This window comes from Leuciscus leuciscus (genome assembly GCF_965113295.1).
Source record: "Leuciscus leuciscus genome assembly, chromosome: 23".
Classification (NCBI taxonomy): domain Eukaryota; kingdom Metazoa; phylum Chordata; class Actinopteri; order Cypriniformes; family Leuciscidae; genus Leuciscus; species Leuciscus leuciscus.
Genome location: NC_138747.1, coordinates 19,221,353 through 19,233,825, shown reverse-complemented (window position 1 = coordinate 19,233,825; position 12,473 = coordinate 19,221,353). Strand labels below are relative to the sequence as shown.

The window sequence follows — 12,473 nt, the reverse complement described above, 5'->3', positions numbered from 1 at the left end:
ACATTCTGAGATAACCGGAGTAGCCAGAGCGAGCTGAGTGACGCTTTCAATACGTTGCTGTACCGTTTGCAAAATTACTGGACTTGCGTCCTCCCGTCCTCGGGAGTTTGTTCTCCGTTGTCACACTTGGCAAGTCTGAACTACCAAGTGCGCAAGTCTGAACTACCAAGTGCGCAAGTCTGAACTTTGCGTATTTGTTATTGAGAAACGCCCCAGGTTTGTTTGTTGGAGCAGGGTGTGAACTAAACTCTGCAGGGCTGTGGCCCTCCAGAAAAGTTATTTACAAACGATTGTTTCTTAGAACAATCTTAAGAAAAAAGATGAGAACATTCTTAAGAGAGCTTTTTGAGAATACTAAATATTCTTATCTTTTTTCTTAAGATCGAAAATAAGAAGAAAATAGCAGTTAAGAAAAATGTTAAAAACGTTTTGTGAATCCGGCTCCTGGAGTTTATTATATCCACATTGACTATATAAGAGCAGTGTCATCTAGTGGTGAGCATGCATCCTCTGGCATATTGAGCTGTGCTGTTCATGGTGGCTATTGGGGTTCGCGTCTGGCTTGCGCAATTTCAATGACTAATCTGTGTAGTGAAAATAAATTTTGTATGCACTTTTTTTGTATCTCTTTTTTCTTAAGATTTCACCCAAATGTTCTGTCATTATTTATTCACTCATTCTGTTCCAAACCCATATGACTGACTTTCTTCCATTGAGCACAAAGGACAAAATGCCAAGACTTTTTCCTGCTCTTTTCCATGCATTCCCAATAAAACAATTTTTGGTGATAAACAGACTTATTTAGTAAAATCTTGACATCCAGCCTAATTCATCCTGCATTAATGATATTTTCGATTACAAATCGCACTTTGACTTGATTTGGTTCATTATAAATGATTAAATATGGTCTGTACCGAACACATAGCTACCATATGACTTCTAAAAACTTGGAAAATAGTTTTGTTAGTTTGGAAAATAGTTTAACACCATTTTTTGAAAGTTGTGTGGTGCTTTTTTCTTTTCTTTATTTGAGCCTCAGTCCCCCATTTTTTATAATTGGATGGAAAAGAATGACCAGAAAGAAAGTCATATGGGTTTTGATTGATGTGAGGGTGAGTAAATAATGACATGGTTTTCATTTTTGGGTGAACTAGGCTATCTGTTTCAGTGATGCATGTTGCAAGGCTTGCTGTCAGATTAGTGGACTCCTGACTAATAGGAATATCCAGGCTTCCCCCCCATCAAAACAAAAGGAGTGTTTTTGTTTTGCAAAAGAGCCTCCCTCGAGGCTGAGTCAGAGAAGAAATTTCACTACAGTGTAATTGAACACTGGGGCTTGAAATTTGCATCTGGCCAATTGAGATTCAAGAGGATGATTCTGAAGTAGAAACTAAAACTAAAATCTGATGAAGGTTTTTGTTTATGTCGCCCATTCTGTGAGGCAGCAGTCTGTCGGTTTTGCTCTGCTGCTGTGCAACGCCTCACCTTTAGCTCACATCTCTGCAGTATTCAGAGGTTTAGATGTCCACCCACAATGCTTCACGCCTCAAACAGTCGCTCGCTCAATTGGTTTTTGAAATAAAAGGGGTTTAGCTGGAATGATTATCAATAAAGTATTTAACCTTCGATCTACATGATGGAGGTTTTCATCTGTTCTTTTCCTTGTTTTAGCCCTGGACGAACTGGTGGCTCCTTTGATAATGAAATCATAATGATGAACCATGTCTATAAGGAACGTTTTCCAAAGGTATGTAGCGCCAAACTCGCTGAACAGATTATTACCTGTTTTTCCTCCACAAATCTGAGGTGTTGAACATTCTCTCTGCTGTGCAGGCTACCGCTCAGATGGAGGAGCGTTTGCTGGACGTCATCAGGCACTTTTCCCCAGACAGCACCCTACCGCTGGGAGACGGAGTCCTGGGATTTATCCAGCACCAGTTGGTGGAGTTGGCCAGGGACTGTCTGGATAAATCCCAGAAGGGCCTGATTACATCTCTATACTTCATGGAGCTGCAGGATAATTTGGACAAAATGCTGCACGAGGTGAGGCGGGAATCTCTAAAAAGAACGCATAATATTTCTAATTTATACAGGATGTGTATCACTTGATGTGCAGTGGACCGCTACTCTGAAAGTAAATCCAGATATTTTTTTTCCGTATGAGACTAATTGTTGATTTTGGAGATGTGTCCTTCTGTACACATGTACAGAAAAGCTAAAAACAATGTAAAGATTATAGCAACACATCGGCTACATTCACCTGGTCAGTTTTTTCGACAGCCATATTTTCGGAGAAGTATGAATTTCAAATTGTTGCATATTGTCATGGACGGGGCAAAACATACTTTGTGAAAAGACGTTAGTCAGTCCGACTGAAGAACCGCAGAACATTTGATCATCAACACATATTAATCATGCTCTGAAACCACCTCAAGTGAACCAAGTTTGTTTGCAATGGAGCCAAGACCACCTCGTTCAGGCGTTCTCGGAGCGATTGTTTTGGTTCGGATCCGATTGCCGTGTTCACACATATGCCTAAACGAACCAAACCAAGGGAGAAAACGCACTAGGTTCCGAAAGAAACGCTCAGGTGTGAAAGCACCCTAAATTAAACTTGAAACTTTGAAGTAAGACTGAAATGGTATTTTCTTGTAAAACGTACTCCAGGCTCCAATCTTTGTTTGAACTTCACAAAAACATTTTCTCCAGTGTAGGAGATTTGGCCTGGCAGGTTTGTACGGACTTCGACATGTAGTATGGTTCTTATGTCTGGGCAGCACAAGTTTAAATCAGGTTTGAGTTTGGTGGTGAGTCCTTTTAATAACTATATGAAGCCATATTCTGCTGCTTTGAAGCCGTATTCTGCTGCTTTAGCCCCTGTCAACTTGGTAACGCTGGCCTTTTCTGATTATGCCAAAGTCAACGGGTGTTCTGAGATGGTGGTTGTGGTTTGGCAGGAATATCAGGTTGACAGTGACATTAGGTCAGTGTTGGGTTCTGTCACTGGTGTTATTAGTGTGCTGCCACTGGCTTTAAAGGGCCAGAAACATCACACATTCTCAAAAGAGACTGACCACTTCCACTAATGAGTGTGAAATATGCCTCATTCGCTATGGTGTTTTTACACTATAAATACTTTTTTTAAGAAGGGTTTAAAAAAATAAAAAATAATTATGCCTAGCAAAAAAGAGCATCTGTTAGCTGAGAGTTAGCAGCGTGTGCTCAAATTTGCATACATGTGAGCGTGTGTAACTGCGCGTGGTTTCGTGTATAAGTGTATGCGTACCCTTCAGCAGAGGTTTTGAGTAGAAATATAGATCTCCCCGTTCAAGCTCCATGCTCATCTTTGCAACTACAGGGTGTTAGTTTCCATAGCAACGCTTACGCCCACCCTGTATGTAGTGTTCAGACAACCCCAGGCAAGACTGTCAGATCGCTGCTGTGCAGTGGATGTCGTGCTCATAGATAAGGCTATTAAAGTGTTTCCCACTTCCCTTAGTCAGCGGTGCCAACACAGGCCCCTGATGCCGCAGTCATGCCGCAGTTTAACTGCTCTAACCATTCAATCATCAAACTGTTGTGATTAATAGTCAAATCCTGTGGTTTTGTGTTGGTATTGGGAAACATCAGTCCGCTCTACACTGATCCTCTGTCACTCTCTACTCCCTTCTAGGATCTGAAAGTCTTTGTTGGTTGACTGATATGTTGCAGAGGTCTAAAGAGCAGGTTGACCGATGGCTGACATAACGATAAAAAAAGATGTGAAGAAAAAAAGAAGTTTATTATCTAGCCTATAAACAGTGTTATTGGTAGATTTGAAACTGCAGGAAGTTATCTTATTAGCTGTGGCCAATAATATTAAAATGGACCAATTTTGGCTGAAATATTGGGCTATCACTATACACTTTAAACATGTTGGATTAATGCTGTTTGTTATTACAGTATATGGGAACCCAATTCTGCCACTCAATCATTTTTTAAATTAAAGTCAATTAAATAATGTTATCAAATGTCTAAAGTGTATAAATAGTCAATTATGTAAATAGATAAGTGCAAATGATCTGAAAATATTTTACTTATGATAAAGAATAGTTTGAATAAAATATTTATTATTTAAATGTTATAAAGTACTTTATTGTTTATCTTCACTGTTTATAATAAGTAATTTGTACTATTTAATATCAATATGGTGTATAACTTTGTATTAGATAATAAATCTTAATAAATTAGTAAAGCTGTAACATTTATTTCCAGGGTTAAATCTGTATTTTCAGACTTTTGGAAATCGGTTTTATTTTTCACAAATTCCTTTATTTTTTCTGAATTTATGAAATAATGAAACGTAACAACAATTTGAAGTTTAATCATTTTAATTTGTAGAGGCCTTATGAAATGTTTTATTTTTTCCCAAATTAATTCATGAAATCAAATTTAACAACAATTAAAAGTTTAACAAACTAAATTTCTGGGCCATATTAAATGTTTAATTTTTTTTCCGATAACATTTTTCTGGATTCGGTTTTAATGGTTTAATTTGATTAATTGTACAGTCCTACTTATTGTAGTTATTTTGATTAGCGAAGTGATTGATTGTTGCATTTATAATTGTATGTATTTATTAATTTCCAAATTTGTTACCATACTGTTTCTAAGTTAATCATTTTCTTAAATAATGATTGAATGTCACAATACCCCATGTTAAGCATGGCCCTTGATCATAAATAGATTTATTGATACATTTTGACATCTTTGCTCATGTAAACATAAGGGAGTCGGACAGCCTAAAGCTGGGCATCATTATAAAGCTCCGTGCTGCAGGGGCACAAGTCGCATTCAAGTCTGAGCTAGAGAGAGAGAGAGAGAGACACGCTGGCTGCAGTGCTAAAAAAGGAAACAGTTCATTGTTTTGATGTGACGGTTCGTGTCGAGTTAGAAGCATCCATGTTTCCCTCACACCCCTCTTGCAGTGGCATTTGGCTGTCTGCGAAACATGAGTCACACATCTTATCATGCTATGAGGCTCTTTAATGCTGATTTGATAGCATGTCTCCCTCACTTTGTTCAGCTTCATCAAATGCATGAAAATGCAGTAATTTTAGTTTGTCGTAGGAGTCCCCTGACCGAGCTTGATCCCTTGTTTACTTAGCTTTTCACCTAAACAACCTTACGCAAGGAGACAGCAGCTCAAGATAGATTAAACTGTTTTATGTGCTCGGTCGCAGACTCTTGGTTTAGGATATAATATCTGATTTAATGTTTCAGCGTCCTGCTCAATCTTTGGATTTTGCAGTCTAATGCATGTTAAATCCAGATTCAGTGAGAATGCAGAGTTGATTAAAATTCACACAAGTGCCTGGAAAGGATTTGATCCTGTAGCACCAGAGCATAAGTAGCTCATTACCTCCCACTCCCACATCCCACAAGCCAGCAGATTCCCCTGCACAAACAAGAAATAACATTCCAGTCACTTCGCCGAATACTGTCCAGTGTTCAGGACGGACACAGTGTTCTTGTGTCTTTTGATGACTAGCGTAGGCTATGCTGCTTAAATGGTGTGCCTTATTAAATTAATTCACATCTTCAGTTTTGTGACATTTTAATTTCCCCCTGAAGTCCACTTATTATGTTAGACAACATTGCTCAAAACAGTCGTACTTAGTTTTTCAGTTTCCACCCCGCTCTTTTTCTTTTTCTTTTGTGCTACTGTACCTTTAAGACAAGTATATGTATATGACCTCTAATGATTGTTAAGGGCGAGCTAAGTAGCTGGATACTGAATAGTTATGTACACAAGGGATGTGCAAAACATACACTACTATTCAAATGTTTGGGGTCGCTTGTTTAAAAAGAAATGAATTCTTTTATTGAGCAATGATGCATTAAATTGATCAAGTGACACTTTTATAATATTACAAAAGTTTTCTATTTCAAATTAATTGTTCTACTGAACTTTCTATTTAACTTTGTTTATAAAAAATATTAAGCAGCACAACTGTTTTCTACATTGATAAAAGTAAGAAATGTTTCTTGAGCACCAAATCATCAAATTTGAATGATTTCTGAAGGATCATGTGATACTGAAGACTACAGTAATGATGCTGAAAATTCAGCTGAAAGACTGAAACTATTGAAACTACTCTAGTATAGTTCTTCAGCTATAACCAGTCTTCTCGTGATACATTTTTGAAAGAAAGATGTAAAAAAAACAAAAAACATTTGCTTAATATATGCACTATAGTACGTATTCATTACATTTTTATTTAAACTTTTGTCTAATTTTATGGATGTTTGAATAAATCTGTCATGAAAACAAGTTATTACAGCCACTATTTAGAAACTATAAAGTATTTATATTTCAATGAGGAATTGGAGTAGAAATTGAAGTTGATATAACATGTTTTTTCCCCCTTATTTGCAATTTAAATGTTTATATACAACTGTTTTTTTATGCCAGTGTTGATTATAAAATACATTTTTGCTTTGGCTTCATTGTTTGTGTAACAAATTTATTTCATGCAGTTTTGATCAACTTTTTCGTGCAAAATGTTTTTCTTTTTTTCTGGCCAAATATTTTTGGTTGGCTTAAATTTGGGTGCATCACAAAATATCTCTTACATAGAACTTTACCACATACATGGTTCGATTTTAGGAGATCAAGACAAATCATGCGATGCCCCTTTAATATAGTGTGTGTTTGTCTGTCTAAGGCTCTGGAGCGCTCTGAGAGTGAGGAGGTTTCAGTGATCACACAGCTGGTGAGGAAGATCCTCATCATCATCTCACGTCCTGCACGACTGCTGGAGTGTCTGGTGAGATTCTGCACCTACACTGATTCACAGCTCTCCCGTGAATGTTCCTCACGGCCTGACACTCCTGAGACTCTGCTCCTTATTTTTACTGTGTAGGAGTTTGACCCTGAGGAGTTCTACCATTTACTAGAGGCTGCAGAAGGTCACGCCAAAGTCGGCCAGGGCATCAAAACCGATATACCCAGATATATTATCAACCAACTTGGGCTCAACCGAGATCCTCTTGATGGTGCGATAGCTGTCGTTTATCTCATGATGGTTTTGTTTGGAAAGCCTGTCAGTTTCTCTTTAGGCTCATTATGTTGTGTCTTTCATCTGTTTTGACAGAAGTTGTGCAGTTAGAGGAGCAGTACGACTTTGGACACACACTGACAGTTGATTCTGAAGAAACGGCAGAGGTAAAAGCACAACAAAAATATAGGGAGCATTAAATAGCCTTTCTAGGTTTCATAAGACGTCACTAATGATACATCTCTTCCTGTTGCTTACAGCAGAATAAATCTTTACCCACACCACTACGAAGAAAACCACTGGAGAGCGATTTTGAGACCTTAAAACTCATCAGTAATGGGGCTTATGGGTAAGCAAATCTAGGTATTCAAATCTTGTTATTCTAGGAATTATCAACTGGACGGAATTTTGAGTTTGCAATAGACGTGAAGGACTATAATGCGTTAAGAGCTCGCTCAAGTCCTGGGGAGCTAAACCATTTAGTGCTTTGTAAGTAATCAGCAATATAAAAAAAAATATATGATGTTTAATAGGGAGTTTACATGGTTTACATGATTACATGGTGACAGTGCGTGCACACTTCTGAGACAGGGTGAGCGTGGGTTAATGCAGATGTATTTGGAGGTTATGTTTTGTTATTGGCCCTGGACATTTATATTTAATAGGTGTATAGGTTAATAGGGGCTTTTGCACCCGAGGAACCTTTTCATTGTGTTCGCCTGCAGGGACTGGGAACCATTTTAGTTCTAGGAATGTATTTTGGGGGAACTAAATGAGCTCCTTCAGAGTAGGGTCTTACGTCACTGATAGTTCCTATAGTGCTGGGTTAGTGTACGCTGTTTGGCCGAACGCACATTAAAACGCCAGCACCCGCTTTTTAAATGTTTTTTTTATTAATTGCAACTAAAGATGATTTCAAGCTTTCAAATTCAAGATTTTTCTTCACCAAAAACTACTAACTGTGAGTGTGTTGGCAATTCAATAGTTGGAGGTTAAATTACCTTAAGAATATATCAGAAAAAAAAGACTCCTTGAATTAAAATGTCAAAAATGAGACTTTACAAAAGAGGTTTGAAATATTTCTATTTACAGTGTTTTTTTTTAATGGTGTTAAATATCTATTTTCATCAAATATAGAAATTGAAAGTGTGTGTACATATGTATATATAAAAATATAAATCATATTCTTTCATGGCCCTAAACCCACCAGTCATCAGGCCACAACTCAATACTTTATTTTAATATATGTGTTTATATGAAGGTCTGTGATTGTATCATGCTGTGTTCTCCATCTATCCTGCAGGGCTGTGTATCTGGTAAGGCATAAAGAAACTCGACAAAGATTTGCAATGAAAAAGATCAACCGACAAAACCTGATTCTGCGAAACCAGATCCAGCAGGTGTTTGTGGAGCGAGACATCCTGACATTTGCAGAGAACCCTTTTGTGGTCAGCATGTTCTGCTCCTTTGAGACCCGCAGACATCTGTGCATGGTCATGGAGTATGTGGAAGGTAAACTCAAACATGTTCACAACAGAGTTTTGTTAAGTACAAATTGCCATTAAACAATCAGTCAGAAATTAGACCGATTTAAATTCACCACGAAATCAAAATGGGCAATTCCTGTTTTTTTTTTGTGGAATTTATTTTCAGTGTTTATTATGATTTATCTGTGCACATCATTATTTTTTGTTAAATTCATGCCCTCGTATTCTTTAATCTATATATATATATATATATATAAAATGCATATATATATATATAGTTTGAATATATTCGATTTTATATATACATTAGTCAACATTTAAAGTGGATCAAAACCTTTCATCAAAGATTTTATGAATTTTATACATGAATTTTGAACAATAGCCGTTCTTGTCTTAGGACAACTTTGATTTAACTTTTTTGATCCACTTCATATATATATATATATATATATATATATATATATATGTATATATATATATATATATATATATATATATATGTATGTATATGTGTGTGTGTGTGTGTGTATATGTTTTATTAATAATAATAATAATAATTATGAATGCATGTATATGTCATACACTGGGCTAATATGATCTTCAGGTGGTGACTGTGCCAATGTGCTAAAGAACATGGGCCCACTTCCTGTGGACATGACCAGGATGTACTTTGCGGAGACAGTTTTGGCACTGGAGTACCTCCACAGTTACGGCATTGTGCACCGAGATCTCAAACCAGACAAGTGAGAAAATACCTAAAAACCTCTTAGGCAACTGTGTGGATATGTAGCATGTTAAACGGTTCTGTTAACCCTTCACAGCCTCTTGATTACTTCAATGGGGCACATCAAACTCACTGACTTCGGGCTCTCCAAAATCGGCCTGATGAACATGACAACCAATCTGTATGAGGGCCACATTGAGAAAGACACCAGGGAGTTTATCGACAAGCAGGTGGGCAAGAGCACAATACTCCTTGGATACAATTTATGTCAATTTTAAAGAACTGTTATTGATATTAATGTAGAGTCAAACATTATGTTGTAGGTTTGCGGCACTCCAGAGTACATTGCTCCAGAAGTGATCCTGCGGCAGGGCTATGGGAAACCCGTCGACTGGTGGGCCATGGGCATCATCCTGTATGAATTTCTGGTGGGATGTGTTCCGTTCTTCGGGGACACACCAGAAGAGCTTTTTGGGCAAGTTGTCAGCGGTGAGTTCAGATGAATGTGTTTTAAACAGCTGGTGAGACACAGATATTGTTAAAAGAAACAGGAAGCTTTACCAACTGCTTTAAAAATGAAACCGTGATCAAAGGATTTGATACTTGCTGTTTCTTACGCAGATGAGATTATCTGGCCAGATGGGGATGATACTCTTCCTGTAGACGCCCAGGACATGATCACACGATTACTGAACCAAAGCCCGCTGGAGAGACTTGGAACAGGTGCTTTGTCTTTCATTCATTCATGCTTCAATTGTTAAGAATTGTAGCTATATAGTTCGCACAAAAATGCAAATCCTCGTGTTGTTCCAAACCAGACTTATGACATATTTCATCTGTGGAGGAAAAAAGAAGATATTCTCAAAGTTGTTTTTTTCTTTTTTTCGCCAAGTCAGTGGTCACCAAAGCTGTTTGGTTACCAACATTCTTCAAAATATCTTTTATCTTCCACAGAAGAAAGTCAGTCATATGGTTTGAATGGGATGTCTGGGATCATACAACTTGCCTGCATTTACATATCCACGTGTACATGTCAGTGACACGTAATTTTCCTTCACAAAAGTTTTTTTGTGAGAACAGTTGTATTTTTGCGAAAAAATGCATTTTAGTCAATATAACAATGGAATTAAGCTGTTTTTGAATATTATATATATATATATATATAGAACCAGAGAGTGTCCAAAACTAAACTGGTTGCACAAAACTATAAATACATTAGTATTAATATAAAAAACGAAAAACGAACATTACCTTGAGTAGAATGAAATGACAAAAAAAATATATGGCCTATTTAAGTTCAAAACAAATTCTTTAGAGTTCGCTATCCTACAAACCTCATTTATACAACTATTTTAAGTAGAGATTTGGACAAGTATGACTTCCCGTGTGTTTGTAGGTGGGGCTCCAGAAGTAAAGCAGCATTTGTTCTTCAGTGGTCTGGACTGGAACGGACTCCTGCGTCAGAAAGCTGAATTCATCCCTCAGCTGGAGGCCGAAGATGACACTAGCTATTTTGACAGTGAGTTCCACTTATTCAACACAGGAAAGAGGTTCTGGGAGCTCCATAAATGCCTGGAGCAAAGCGCTCTGGAAATATCAGCGCATTCTTGTGCCTTATGCAATGAGGTGCAGTTATTATTTCTTCATTGTACTTGACTATTACCCCCTAAATCCTTTGGTTTTCTTTCCTCTGTAGCACGATCTGAACGCTACCATCATTTGGCCTCCGATGAGGATGATGAAACCAATGATGAGGAGTCTTCACTAGAAATACGAGGGTTTTCTTCTTGGTCAAATCGTTTCAGCAAGGTTGGGTCCTTTTGCTGTCTGCGCATTTTTATAATGTTGAAAGCTTTTTTTATTACATGTGTGTGACTGAACAGTCATAATCATATTGTTTATTTATTGTACTTGCCACTTTCTTTCACTGAATTTAGAAACAGGCTTCCATAAACCACACATTTTATTGCGTTAAATAAAGAAATGAATTGTATGAAAAGAGTAGTCAGACAAATGTTTGAAATACGCACACATGAGATGAAGGCTCGTATCAGTATCACGTGGGTTTTACTAGGGCTGTCACGATTCCTCAATATGAGTACTTAATTTGAAAAAATCCTGGATTGTAATTTACCCGTGTCGAGTAACGGCAAAATAACAGAAGTGGCGCTTTCCACGTACGCAAATCCATGAAGCGCATTATTAGACCGTTTTCTAAGGCTGCTCAATGTATTAAAATCATTTAAAGACCATACTATAGCGTAGTGTTATTGTAAATTCACAAAGGCTGTGATTCAATTAAATAAATATATACGCTGCAGATTTAATATATATGTGTTTTTTTAATTGGCATGCGTGAAGGTTATGTGTGGCTCTGTTCACAGTAAATGCTGCTCCACATGTTCTGTTATCATTTACATGCATGGAGCGCAACTCAAACTCCGTCTCTGCATCTGCTGCGAGTTTGGGTTACTTTACAATGTTTATTTGGGAACGCAATGTGCGCCATTTCATCAAGTTTGTAACGCAAACCATTTGTAAACATTATAAATATGCGAACTGTTCATAGCGATTTAAAAATGTGCATGTTTTGATGTCCATTTAGTCTTGTTTAAGAATCACTTCTATCGTAAAGAAGTGGCCAGACATAAAAGATTAAGTAAATATTTTTAAACAAAAAGTTAAACAAGGATTTGATCTGTTGTAAGAAAAGTGTAACTACACTAGGCCATTGGCGTCCTCTGCAGACATTTGAGTATAATACATAATGCACATTAGATGATTGTTAAAATACATGATATAAACAGTGTTGGTCTATAAAACCATATGATTACTTGTTTTGATGCACAGCTAGCCGTGGATTATCCCGCTTATACCATGGTCATTTGCCAGCATTGATAACTTAAAGCAGTTATTGATGTCTGCAGCGTAATATTTAACCGAAAGGGTAAAATTGACATTATATTCGTCAGTTAAGGCTCGTTAGATCTTAGATCTAGCATTCTGCCCTCTTTGAATCAGACACAGAGATGAAGTAGTGTGTAAGATGGCATTTATGTGATGAATAAATTATAGCATTTAATTGAATTAATTATCGAGAGAGAGATTCATACCTGCGTCTGTTCAGCTTCACTATTAATAATGAAGCTGTGAGTTTAATTACTTCAAAATAGCAATGTAACCCCTAGTTTATGAGAAATATAATGTGCTTCAATGAAAACA

The 12,473-nt window shown here is 37.1% G+C and overlaps 1 protein-coding gene across 4 annotated transcripts in view; it reads left to right on the top strand.

Annotated features, from left to right (window-relative positions):
* mast3b (microtubule associated serine/threonine kinase 3b) overlaps positions 1 to 12,473 on the top strand; it is a 35,674-nt gene that overhangs the window by 13,892 nt on the left and 9,309 nt on the right. For all 4 annotated transcript variants that reach the window (XM_082156723.1, XM_082156724.1, XM_082156725.1 and 1 more), the window contains 13 exons: positions 1,672 to 1,747; positions 1,834 to 2,043; positions 6,708 to 6,809; positions 6,906 to 7,038; positions 7,137 to 7,207; positions 7,301 to 7,389; positions 8,344 to 8,552; positions 9,132 to 9,270; positions 9,349 to 9,481; positions 9,575 to 9,740; positions 9,873 to 9,974; positions 10,648 to 10,770; positions 10,948 to 11,060. In XM_082156723.1, the coding sequence (XP_082012849.1) occupies positions 1,672 to 1,747; positions 1,834 to 2,043; positions 6,708 to 6,809; positions 6,906 to 7,038; positions 7,137 to 7,207; positions 7,301 to 7,389; positions 8,344 to 8,552; positions 9,132 to 9,270; positions 9,349 to 9,481; positions 9,575 to 9,740; positions 9,873 to 9,974; positions 10,648 to 10,770; positions 10,948 to 11,060 (1,666 nt within the window). The remainder of the gene's footprint in view (positions 1 to 1,671; positions 1,748 to 1,833; positions 2,044 to 6,707; positions 6,810 to 6,905; positions 7,039 to 7,136; positions 7,208 to 7,300; positions 7,390 to 8,343; positions 8,553 to 9,131; positions 9,271 to 9,348; positions 9,482 to 9,574; positions 9,741 to 9,872; positions 9,975 to 10,647; positions 10,771 to 10,947; positions 11,061 to 12,473) is intronic.